The sequence below is a fragment of the Callithrix jacchus genome, chromosome 11 (assembly GCF_049354715.1).
Source record: "Callithrix jacchus isolate 240 chromosome 11, calJac240_pri, whole genome shotgun sequence".
NCBI classification, from domain to species: domain Eukaryota; kingdom Metazoa; phylum Chordata; class Mammalia; order Primates; family Cebidae; genus Callithrix; species Callithrix jacchus.
In genome coordinates, this window is record NC_133512.1 from 69,116,760 (window position 1) to 69,130,675 (window position 13,916).

General features: G+C 33.0%; 1 protein-coding gene across 1 annotated transcript in view; it reads left to right on the forward strand.

Annotated features, from left to right (window-relative positions):
- SEMA3C (semaphorin 3C) overlaps window positions 1–13,916 on the forward strand; it is a 177,981-nt gene that overhangs the window by 90,758 nt on the left and 73,307 nt on the right. Inside the window, exons 3-5 of the mRNA XM_002751658.5 lie at window positions 1,047–1,207; window positions 2,280–2,342; window positions 10,847–10,966. Of these exons, the coding sequence (XP_002751704.1) occupies window positions 1,047–1,207; window positions 2,280–2,342; window positions 10,847–10,966 (344 nt within the window). The remainder of the gene's footprint in view (window positions 1–1,046; window positions 1,208–2,279; window positions 2,343–10,846; window positions 10,967–13,916) is intronic.

Sequence of the window (13,916 nt, forward strand, 5' to 3'; positions counted from 1 at the left end):
CTCCTTGAGAGGAGCATTTTGACTGGCGAATGTATCATGAATGTCACCATACATTCATGGTATTCATAGGCCAGCTATACAGGCACTTAGGCAATGTGAAAGAAGTTAAATGAGTGTGAGTCACTAACCACTGAGGATACTGAAAACATGAACATTTAGATATCTGAAAATTCATATGTTTTCCTGAGGTATACGCATAGTTATACTGCTAAAAATAACATTGCCTCCTGAAAGTATGTCTTCTTTCAAGTAATTTATAGAAAAATAAGTTGGACTAATTAGAATTATGTTGGGAAGTAAGGCAAATACTTGTAGTAGGAAATAGCGGTCCTAAATGATGAATAAATAGAGTCCAAGAATAAAACATTAATAGGGGATAAGAAGACAACCACACTGCCATTCGTTTTGTTTTCTGTTCCATCTGCTCACTGTATTTTTCTGTTTGTTTACTTTAACTTGTTTTGAGCTGATGATATCCAGTTATAAAACAGAGTTGAGATTATTACAAATGTGACTGATTTTGTAATCACATACTATTACCATAAACCTTAACATTGTACTTATTGATTTATGTTTTACTTCAGCATAAATATAATAATTTAAAATGCTCATTAACATAACTTTTTTTAAATTTTGAGGCATGGTCTTGCTCTGGTGTGCAGTGGCATTATCATAGCTCACCATAACCTCTAATTCCTAGGTTCAAGAGATTCTCCCACCTCAGCCTCCAAAGTAGCTGGGACTATAGGCATATACCACCATGCCCAGTTAATTTTTTAAACAATTTCTTTGTAGAGACAAGGTTTTACCATGTTGCCCAGGCTGGTCTTAAACCCCTGGCTTCAAGTGATCATCACACCTTGGCTTCCCAAAGTGCTGAGATTATAGGGAACTAGCCCATAACTCTATTTTAAAATTAGTTTCTTACTGTAGAAGGAAATGGACCTTAACTTTTTTGGTAAATATTTGCATATGATTTTTTATTAAAATGATAGAATTATAAAACTAGGATACTCTATCTATACTTGTGCTGTTCACTCTTTCAGAACTTCAAGAAACCAAGACTTCTGAATACTTCAGCCTTTCCCACCACCCTTTAGACTACAGGATTTTATTAATGGATGAAGACCAGGACCGGTTATATGTGGGCAGCAAAGATCACATTGTTTCCCTGAATATTAACAACATAAGTCAAGAACCTTTGAGTGTAAGTTTAAGTTTATTATTTTTATGAGGACAGTGTCTACCTTTTGAGTGTCTTTTTTAAAAAAAATTAAATACAGTTAAAAGTAATATGCATTTTATTAGAACAATGGAAAATACTAGTCATGTGTTACTGTGAAAGTTAGTACTTATTTCATGGATGAAAAGATACTAAGTTCAGTCAGTCTCCTTGTCTAGTTCCATAATTTTTAATAATTCAACACCTGGAGCTAAATGAGCAAATACTGCCTGTGTATAAATATATAAAAAGAGAAGAAAAGGGAGCATAGGGTAGCGTATGAGAGAAATGGTCATTTCTGTTTAACTATTGAAAGCCTAAAAGGAAAACAGCTATTAAATACACTGTTACTTGATCCAGTATGGCCTATATTTATCATTCCATTTCACAAGAAAATAAAATTGAGCTTCATTGGAGTAAAGAAACACAAGTAGATTAATTATAAATATATTACAGCAAGGAGACTTCGGCATTTGGTTGTTAACATAGGCAATGGACTGACAACTAAAAAAATTAATGATTGTTGCCAGACTGGACCCAAGGCTCCAGCTACTTAGAATACTAGCACAGTATTTCAGAGAGAGGGAATCTCTTAGATTTCATCCAAGTTATTTTGCTATTGAAGTACCTAGGGGCCTATCTTACGTAAATCTACTAGCCTGGCTGTGTAGTCTACCAAAAATAATACCTGAGAAAACGATGTAAATGTAAATTGATTGTCACATAAGCAGCTGGGAAAAGTGTACTATGTCAAAAGAAGTGAAAAATTCTATTGTTCATATTTATGTTAATAATGACCTTATTTTAATATACAATTAACAAATGAGCATATGTTATTGAAAAGCATTTGTGAAAGGAAACACTGATGGAAGAAATAAAAAGTAATTGTAATTGTTAAAATAATAAAATATTAATGAATTCATTAAAAATGAATTCTAAAGTTTTAGTATAGGATCATCTTAAATAAATCTGTTAACAAAAAGTAAATGAAGAGCATTGGGCTATCATATCTATGTCCAAGTGAGATTATGCGACCTTTATTTTTCTTTCTGAGCAGGTTTTCTGGCCAGCATCTGCAATCAAAATTGAAGAATGCAAAATGGCTGGCAAAGATCCCATAGTAAGTGTTTTTTAAAAAAAACAACAACAAAAAAAAACGCTAACTTAAATATTTGGTTTTCAATCCATGTACTTTGAGAGAAGCCAAAAATGAGACAAAGAGGGGTGGTGTTTTAAATTTTTGTCTGGACACATGCTCAAAACCTAAACATTGAGGAGATTGGAACTCTTGGGTTCCCTGTAACTTCAGAATTCCTAACTGGGTAAAAATTGCTTGCCTTGCTTTCATTATTTCATTCAGATACATTTCATGATGGGTTTCAGTAATAACCTCTGTTCCTAGTGATCCAACCTGCAGAATTCTCAACAGGCTCCTGAAACGATGATAATGCAAGTGTCTGGAGCAGCTCCCATATACCCTGTGGGCTTCTCCCAAGATTCTCAGCAAAAGGGTAGTGGCTAGCCAGCAAATTCCAGAAATATAAATCACCAGTGATAAATGGCACCTTTGTTAATTAAAAATAGTCACAAAACAGTAATCGAGGAAGCTATAAGTATCAATAAATGTTCAGTATGCAATACTTGTGCAAATTGTATTCTTCTAGGTGAGACTCAAAAGAGAGACAAGGAATAAATCTATATTGATTTCTACAGATAACTTGCTGAAAGTAAAACATTGTTATTCTTGAATATTCTGAAACAAATGCATGAAGCAGATTTTTAATATGTACATTTCATTTAATGTTTATAATGGAGCATACATGTCATCTCACCATTTTACCCCAAATAATGAAAATGTAATAGAGCCAAGCATCAAAATTGTCCTCTCTTTCACAAATAGTATGGTAAAAAGGTTCTTTTCTTCATTCATTCCTTCCATTCATTCCTTCCAGCATCTGTTATATATCTAGCATAGAGCTAGTTGCCGAAGACATAATTTAGTGCAAAAACAGAAACAGTTCCGATTTCAGTCAACTTTATTATCTTATTAGAAAAGTCAGCCTTCATAAATTGGGCATGGAAATACAAACTAATTCAGAAATAAGCTGGAAATATGGTAATTGTGTGACAGCCTACTCCGTGTATACACATACATTCAGGTCTCGGGTCATAACAAATAATAGACCACCTTAATGTTAAAAAATGTTAACTAAGCATTTATTATGTGGTAGGGTCAAGAGACGCTGATTTCAGGAATGAAGACTATGCACTGATTCTTTGAAGCAGAGATGGATCAGATAAGCCCAAACATGGGAAAGTGGAAATATGGGATTGAGGAAATGAAACTTTTATTTTCATGGACTCCTAACAGGTGTAAAATTGCAAAAATTTTGGCTCAAGGCAGGGCCATGAAAGACTCTGGAGGGTAGGATCTCTGGCCTTAACAGAGGGTTCTTTGAGTGATTTATCCAATAAGAAAAATTTAAAAGATGGCAGGAGAAATTTGCAGAAGTATAGTTGCTATCTAAGGGATCTGTTAGACCACAAGCTTGGGGGAGAAATCCAGAAAAACGTAGAAGAAACACTAAAACAAATATGTTACAGTGGCATTCCAGGAAACCAATAGTAGAATGAAGTAGAATGTTTCAAAGAATGACGTTCTGTCTCCTGAGGCTATTATTTTAATAACTGTGCATGAATTAAACTATTTTCTTTTGTTCTCTAATGAGATTTTTTACCATTGATGTGTATCTCATCATGCCTTGCTTTTTGCCACAATAATATTCCGTGGCTATAGTTACTGAATTTCATTGTCCTTTGTTCGAAAAGATTTGCATTTCCCATTCGTATGAACTGCCGCAGGCAGAATGTGTAGAATTTAGGTACCTTTGTACATCCTATTTCCAAAAAGTGCTGCTGACTTTCTGAAGAATCTTAGACAAGTCATTTGGTTTCCTGCTTCCTTTGTCAAAATAGAAACCTTCTGAGGTTTTTTTGTTTTCGTTTCGCTTTCTGACAATTGAAAGTTATTAGGTAAAAATACATCAGTATTCATGCTGACATTTTCCCATAGTTTTGTCATGTTGTAATTTGTTGATATTTTAAAATTCCGTTATATGGCCAGTTGTTATACACAAGGAAAATATCTATGGAGTGCTCTTTCCTGGGTGTTTGTAGGAGTCAGCTGGACAGGTTTTGTTTGTCCATATAATATTGTTGAGTCCTGGAAAATAATAATAAAAAAATACGTTTGGTCTATGCAAGAAAAGAATGTTGAACAAATCCATCTCATTTCATTCATATGATGTACTTACAGAAGTGTCCTTTACTTAAGCTATTAGAAAATAAAAGGCCTGTGGTAGAAAAAAATGTGAAATAGATCTTTGGAAGTTCTACAGAACAACCTATCCTTTACATTTCTCAATGAAACCACATACTTAAGAACTTCTTAAAACATGCTATAAATTTATCTAATAACCTAATATTTTTAAAACCCAGGAAATAATTATTTGAATTTGCACAGTTTATTTAGCTGCTATGGGAAGAAACTGGAGGTGAGTAAGATGGAGTCCTTACATTTAAGTCTTAACAATGTACTAGAGATGATGAGACATATATACGTAATTGTCAGAAAAAATACCCAACATTTAATGGAACAGGGCAGGCCCTGTTCAAAGTGCTTTATCTTAATCCGCATAACAGTGCTCCAAGGTGGACATTACTGTCACCACCTGTATTTTTACAATAAAATAACTGCATTACTAAGAAAGTGAGAAACAATCTGCTGTGCTGTGACGTGTCTGCGTCTAAACAGCTCTGGATCTGGGACCCTTACCACTAAAACGTGCTACCCCTCCAGCGTGAAAATGATAACTACTAAGGATACACACAAAAGAAAAAGAAAAGCGCAGCACAGCTGGGATGTTTAGGAAAGGTTTGTTAGATTTTGTGGCAGTCATATTAGAACATCTGTTAACCTTTTATTTCAATGATATTGAAATTCGAACAAGTCGTACCCTCTCTCTCTCTTCCAGCCTTTGGTATGTGCTACATGCAATTGAGTCTCCTTTCCTTCAATTATCTTCCCGTGGTTTCAGCCTAGGAAACATCTACTCACCTCTTCAGGCCACGGTGCATGCAAGCATGGGAACCTGTTCCAGCTGATTGTCAGGGCTTGCGGGCTGGATACAGTAGATGATGATTTTATTAATGCTTTTAGATTAATTATGTTTGTAGTACCCTTATTATGCATATATTTAGAAGTATATTTTCATTAAGCTAAAACTTTCTGCTTTTAGCTCTGTTAATCATCTAAGCAAACATAAAGTAGTGGCAATTAAAATCCATACTGCTATAACAACTGAAAACAAAAATAAAACAGTTAAGCATCCCTTAATCCTTTAGATTTTTGGTTGTATCAAATTTTAATTGACATTATAACAAGATAGCAATTATAAGAAGAAAAGTTAATATGATTTAAATTTTGATCTTCGGTAATAATATAGGATAATTCTGTAGTAAACTGATGTTTATAAAGGAAATAAATTTTCATGGTGGGAATACAGTTAATTCTCTGCCTCAGCTAAAAAGAATATAACCTAATTCCCATTTCTCTCCCTGCCCCTACATACTTACATTCCTACATGCTCCATTTATTTCTAAATGTTAATATTTTATTCATAGCCTAAATAAATTGAGCTTAAACAATAGCACATGCTGTCAAACATATCCATGAGATAGGGCTTAATGAATGTACTGTGTAAATGCCATAGGAGACAGTTGAAAACTTAAGTAGGATTAAATATATTTAGCTATGTATACATTACATGCACATGGTGTCAAACTTGATTTATTAATTGTAGAATATCAGTTTTCTTATTTCTGTGACCACACAATCCAAAGCTCCTAAAAAATATATTTTCTTTATCCAAATACCTTGATTAATTTACCTAGACCAAGGAGGTATAGACAAAGAGAAAAAATGTATGAGGTATTTTTATGTCATAGCAGAGTATGGACCATGAGGAGTCAATATTTTTTAAGGCCTGTCTCCCTGTGCTCCAGGATTTATTTTTAAAACATCTATTTTTATATTATAAAACTAATATATTTTCAATACAACAATCTTTGAAGGCCTGGAAAAGTACATAGAAAGCAACAGAAAATAAATCATCTCTTATTAGCTCTTCGACCTTGGAGACTTAAACTTTCTGTGTGTCTTGATTTTCTTATCTGTGAAATGTGCTAATCTGTAGCACTTAACCTTATTGGGTTGTTAAGAGGATTGATGAGTTCATATTTGTAGAGAGCTTAGAGCAGTGCATAGTACACAGCTAATGCTGTATCGCTGTTAAAGAAAGTAAACTGCACTATTGAAATAATCATTCTTAACAATTTAGGGTATATTCTTCCAGGATTTTGTTATATAGACATAGATGTATATATAAAATAGAATGTTACTATATTCTGTTTAATGTTAACAGCTTATATTTCATTAACGTTGTGCTAGGAAATTATTTTGAAAGAGAATCAGACAATGAAAAGAAGGCATCTATGGTATTTATTTCCACTGAAGTCTCTGAGGCTTCATTCATTCTCCAAACATTTTGTGGGTTTTACTGTGGTTTGGACCTACGCTAAGCTCTATGCAGGATAGCTGTCCAGATTATTTTACCAGGTTTATAGACAATATTGATTTTAAAATGCAAATAAAACAAATTTAATATTAGACAATTGGATGTGTTTATTATGTGCAAGATACTATTTCAACTGTTTTATTAATATATTGTCCACAACAGGTATTGCCATTGCCATTTTAGAAATGCAAAGATCGAAGCATACAGAAGCCAAGTAGCTATCTTAAGTTCTGAAAGCTAGTAAAAGATGAAGCCAAGTTTTAAACCTGGGTCATCTGACTCAGATCTGCATACTTAAATCTACTCTGTCTTCTCTGCAATACTCTCTCTTGCCTATCTGAAGACTATGGCACGATGGCAGACCAACTCTAATTGCCTCTCTAATTTTATCACGCAGTTGTCCTCAAACCTTCTAGGCACTAGACCCCAAGTAAATCCTGCACTCTCATGTCTCTGATTATTGTTCATGCTCTTTTTTTGCTGAAATGTTCTTTCTTTATGCTTTTGCCTGTGAAAATCTCTAAATTATTCTGCAAGACTCAGCTCAAATGTCACCTCTACTCCAACCTTTACCTCTAGATCAGCATTACTTATTGTCTTTCTTTCCTTCTACAGCAGACTTAAAAAAAAAAAAATCCCTATTGCAGTATCTACCACAGCCTGATATATTATGCTCTCCTTTCTTTAAAAGCAGGCATTGATTGAGGCTATTCATTTCAGTGTTGCTAGTACCATATATAGTGCCTTGCACAGAATGACTTCAGCAAATATTTACAGGATGGAATTGACACTATTACAGTAGTCTAGGTCAGAAAGGAAGGCTGGCAGCACAGTGGAATTGGAAAGGATCTAGATAATCATTTTCAATAATAAACTCAACTGAATTGTTTTTCCTTTTGTGGTCTTGTGTGTGGGGAGAGGTAGGGAGCATACTGAGCATCAGATGGTGTGGGAATCTGTTCACTGCTAATCAGAATCCTATAGAAAAGCTGCATAGTCGAGAGTGGATGTGGTTTAAGACCAAGTTTAGCTACTTATTCTTATTGAAACTAGAACTCTTTATTTAACCTCTCTGGGACTCAATTTTCTCATCACTGAAATGGAGTATTAGTAAACTGGAGAATTGTTATGAGAATTAAAGCAATCTACATCAAAGGATTAAGAGCTCTGTGAATATTAATAAGTGTTATAAAAACTAAAAAGTTCTATCGGTCTTAACTTATAAAAACAGCTGGGAACTCATCTAATGGCAAATTGAAAAGCAGTTAAAATACAGGATTCAATGTCAGAGACATATGTATTTGTAAATCTGCTTTACTTACTACCTATATGATCTCAGAAAGGTTATTTTTTGAAAAGCTTTAAAGCTTATTTTTCTAAAAGGGACTGAGTTATGGTAAAAAACTGAATGAATGTGTGTAAAGTGCCTAAGTAGCATACAGAAAGTATAAATGTCAGCTATAAAGGCAAAAATCAAACTTTCTGGAGGTAAAAATAAATAAAATATACAATATCAATATTCCACAGTCTAGCATGTAATAAACTCTAAATATTAGTCATAATAAACAGATATATGAAATGAGTATAGTTGGCATTTGAAATATAACAGATGTTACTGACTTCTTTCATTTTACCAATACCAGTAATTCATGAAAGTACACTGGCACCCATAAGACCCAAGATGAGAGAGGCATAACCTATTATTAGAGGAATTGGATTGAATTTGTGTCTTATGGGGAAATGTTACATACAGAATCCTAGAATGACTAAACTTGAAAGTGAAAAAAATGTACATGTGTCTCATTGCTAATAGAGTCCCTTTACGTAGACATATTATTTACACACCATATTTCAGCTGTGCTTTTTCTTCAGAAACGTGCTATCATCTGTAGTTATGTAATCCAATTTCCAGGTACCTGTATAAACAGGTGTCAAGATCCAATGACACTGTGTGTTTAAAAAAATCCTTAATGTCTTAAAATAAAAATAAAGTGTATGGTCTGGTCTGTAATGATTAATTTCTTTCACTACAGAGTTAATGATTGATTATTTGATAATAAAATCTATCATAGAAACAGCTGTATAAAATTACTGCATAAGAAAATAAGTATATATTCACTGGCAAGTAATAATGAATATAAGAGGAGAAAATGATGCAAGATGTAAAATAATGTTGACTTTAACTTCTATTTTAGCCACACTTTGTTTCAGTTTTTCAATAATGTAAATAATAGATATGCTTTATAAAAAATCAGAAGCATACATGGTACCTTGCAGGGGGAAAAGCAACATATATTTTCTGACCACCCAGGGGAAATTACTGTTAACTTTTGATGTATTTCTTGGTAGTTTTTTAATATAAATACTGTCTCTAATTATACAATCATTTTTTTTAGTGTTCTTTGAGAGAAAAATGACTTCATGAAATCATTCAATCTCAGGCTTGATTGAATTATAGTCAGCAAAGAATGGTGAACCCAGTAACTGTGAAACATTCAGTGGTTAATTTGGTCACAAAGATCTGCATCTAGGGCTGACCATGTTTCTGTGCTCCTGCAAGGTCACAGTCAATTTAGAATTGCAGGAATTATTTTGTTTCATTGAGTGAATAAATGACAGCCTTGCTTTTACTTGAATTGGGAGCAAGTGAGGAAGGAGTTCCTAGGAGAGAATAAGGGAGTATTTTAGGGGATCCAGAGCAGAGAGAATGATTATGTCACTCCTCATAGAAAGCAATCATTATGCTGGCATTTTGTTGGGGATTAGTTTTATTTGCCAGATCCTAAGGTGAATAGTGTTTGCCATAGTGTGCTAATGGTAATATGGTGTTTGTTTAATGTGTGTGTGTGTTTAATGTTTTAAGGAAAACTTGAGAAAAAAACTTTTATGTCTCAATTTGTAAACTTTCTCAGGTAAAGAATAGGTTTATAAAGTTTCAGAATGTAAAAATTTACACAGTGTTATGATATTACATTAATGAGATATGAGAGAGAGCATTTTGCTTACTGTCTGAGGTGGACTATATTTATCTTGAAATAAATCAGTGTAATAAGCCATGTTGTTATTTTAATATTTCTGCAAACACATATTTTAATAAGAATAGAGCAGAAAGGAAAATGTATAGCAAAGTATCGCCAAATAATATTTGCATTGACCTGTATAAATTTGAGACCATTCTCAAATGAAGTATTAGAATTAGTCCAGATTTAAACAGAAATAGAAAAAGCAGGGCATTTATGATAATTTTGTTCAATTTCGTTCTACAAGGGTAGGGATTTTTGTGTTTTTCTCACTAAGGATGCCTAGAGAATTTGACTATACCCTGGCAAATAGTAGGTAATTAGTAAATACTTGTTGAGTGACTGTTTCTGTAATAATCTTTTGACTATTCCGGAGCCACTGTTTGTTTTCATTTGCACCAAATCTTAATGTGCAATTTGGTACTTGTACAAGTTTGATAAATATTCTCAAATTACCTTTAAGAGGTGAAAATATATATATGTGTGTTTTTAGTACACACAGGGTTTCACCATATTGGCCAAGATGGTCTTGACCTCTTAATCTCATAATCTGCCTGCCTTGGCCTCCCAAAGTGCTGAGATTACAGGTGTGAGCCACCTCACCTGGCCAAGAGGCACAAATATATTAATAGTTCCCCAAAGATATGGCCTAATACAAGCTTGTCCAACCATGCCACACAGGATAGCATTGAATGTGAAACACAAATTTATAAAGTTTCTTAAAACATTATGAGTTTTTTTTTTTTAGCTCATCAGTTATTGTTAGTGAATTTTATGTGTGGCCCAAGACAATTCTTTTTCCAATGTGGTCTAGGGAAGCCAAAAGATTAGACACCCCTGGGGTAATACATCAAAAGTTTATGTCACCTCATTGTTACCCATCATACAAAATCTCAGGTTAACATAGCTAACCGAAATAACAGTGAAAGTCATTGAGTTACTGACTGCTTATTTACTGATTCTTTTAGCATGGCTGTCGGAACTTTGTCCGTGTGATTCAGGTTTTCAATCGCACACATTTGTATGTCTGTGGGAGTGGTGCCTACAGTCCCATCTGTACTTATGTGAACAGAGGGAGGAGATCAGAGGTAAGCTTAACTATTTAACATTCTTAGTTATTATATTAGTGTCAAGGATTTTTGAAACTCTATTTCACAATAAAAACTTGAAAATATCAGTATTCATAAAATATTTTCAAGCCCTTTAAACCCAAAGCATATTACATTTTTTCTGTCTGCCAAGTTACTTAAAGTATCACCTTCTACCTTCAGCTAAAAATGTATATATTATTATATGTATTATATATATATGTATGTGTGTATATATATACATATATATATACTTTTAGTTGGAGGCAACTATATATATTTTTAGTACATATGTATATATTGTTAATGTATCTATATTTTATTTGTAAGCTGTAAAAGTTAAAGAAAGTGTAATTTCAAAATTACTTGTATGTAATACAGAGATAATATTTGCTCCAAATTATAGAAATATTGTAGCATAAACTTACCTTCTCAAATATAGTCTACGTAATTTCTTGTCTTTCAAATTCAGTAAAACTTTCTAAGTATGTATCTGTAAAAGATATATAAAGCGTGATGCCAAACGTCTGAAGAGAACTTTATGTAATTAACAAATTATACTTTTATCTTAGACCAACATCATCCTACATTAGGCTATTCTAGCCTGTTTCTTACATGAGTTAAAATGATATGTGGTATTACGATATGATGTTTGCTAAAAATTAGTCAAATAGGTAGGTAATGTATAGTCAAATATGAGACTGTTGAACTTCACCTGTGCTATTTAAGACTGTCTTTGTTATCCCAGTCCACAGCTGTTGAATAAGGAAAGAGCATTATACCGAGAGTTTCTACTCATTCTTTTAGTTGAATGTTGTCTTACTTAACGTAATTATTTTAAAAGCTGAATCTTCAAACTTGGTTTGGCTTTATTATGCAACTAGAATCTAGAAAGTCCAGTATTTAAACAATAATTTACAAGAATTTTGAAAAAAAATAAATATGGCTACCGATATAAACTTTTTTCCTTTAGCAAGAATTAATCTATTTTAGTACTAATTTGACTGAACAATGATTCTTTTTAAAGTTGATTTTCAGACATGTAATTTATACATATGTATCTTTTAATGAATAAAAAGTCATTTTAATAAAAACTCAGTAATTATAATCTGACCCCAAAATGAGACTTTTTAAAATGTGGTTCATGAGGCTATGAAATATTACAATTCTTAAAGGAAAAGTAAAGGTATGCTTTTTGGAAGAATACAGTTGTCTGCATTGAGCTTGTCATTAAAACCACATGCCTGTGATCAATTGATTAAATAAACTACTGCCTCAGACATCTGCTATCTGTCAGACACTTTCCTGAAGTCTGTGCAGTCACTGTACAGGCCAACAATAGCATAGCCATTTCAGGGCACGGATTTCAAATAAAATTGTTTTCCCATGTATGAATTGCCCAGTATGCACTTGAAGGCTTAATTGGAAATTCTGTCCAAAAAATAATCTCCTTTGGAAAACCAGCATAGAATACATTTTAATCACTTTACTAAATTTTGCTAAATAGTGAACTACTTTAGTCTCACTTCAAAAGATATTTTTCAAATGAGAAGCAGTTTCATTAATTAATCTCTGAAATAATACATGAACATCTTACAAGCCAATTTAGGTATGAACAGGGTTATGATTTCTAAGCTTTATAAAATGTAGGCCCTGACAGTTAACTCTAGTCATACAGTTTCACCATAACATCACTTTTATATATTTGTTGTATAAAAACCATATTGTTACTGTAGAACTACAGTTTAGTCAAACATATAATGCATTTATTTTCTTTTATAGGATAAAAGTTTAGGATAAAAGATCCCCTAGTATAAAATGACCATGTGATGCAGAAAGTTTAATTTTGAGAGAATTTTTCTTTATCACTAGCATTGTATTTTGTAATCGCCAAGAGTAATACTTACTGCTGACCCTCATATAATCATATTAAGCTATGATGTTTTCCATTGAATCAAACCTAATTTGAAAGTGAGCCAAGTTAGGTTGGTAGTGTTATTTTAATTATTCAGTTTTATATCTGGGACACTACCTACCATCTTTCATTGGTCTGTCTTCATAGATATTCATTGGTTCTAAGGGAATATTTAATGAGCCGACTTCATGTTGGGAGCACCACATGCTTCTGTTACACGCTATTTCTCTTCTGTTATTTGTGAGACTGATTCAGAGCTTTCCGAGATTTCGACAGTGTCCACCTAAAGAGCCTTTCAACAGTACCCACATAAATCCTTGCTACACAAAGACCTAACCATGGTTCTTCTTCATATACTGTCTTTATGTCTTGTCTTCTGTTCCTGGAAAAAGATAAAGCAATACAAGTGAACCATGACTTTAAATGAATGAATAAAACATCGAGCAAAAACAGTGACTGGTTAATTTTGCAGGAAATTCTTGGAAATTGCCACATTTTATCTATGATCGATTTCATCAGATGTTTTCTTAACATCTGTTTCAACAACTGAATACCAGTTAAGCTTTCCTGATCCTGCCCCTCATCAAGCAGATAACTTTACCTTTGACTGACCAAGACTATGACAGGTGACCAAGGATGTCATAGGTTTCCAAATTATCCTCTATGCTTTTAGAATGAAATTTGCCACCCATCTAGTTTGTTTCAATATCTTTTGATAGCATTTTTTCTGTTCAGAAGAAAAATTATACATTTTCCATATTAAGTTCTTCAACAACTAACCTTCATCATTCTGTTTTGTATTTTTATTCCTTTTTTTTTTTTACATTTACATTATTTTCCCATTTAAAGAAAAGATTGGGTTTCTTTTCCTTAAAATCCTTATTTTGGTTCTGTGACTTCTTTTTCTACCTTTCTCCTTTCTCTCTCTTTTACTTCATTACTAAGCTCAGAGTAGGAGGCTGAATTTCCAGCTTTTATGCTCCTGTTCTCTTATGGCTTTATTCATCCTTTCTAATCTTTCACACCTACACATTA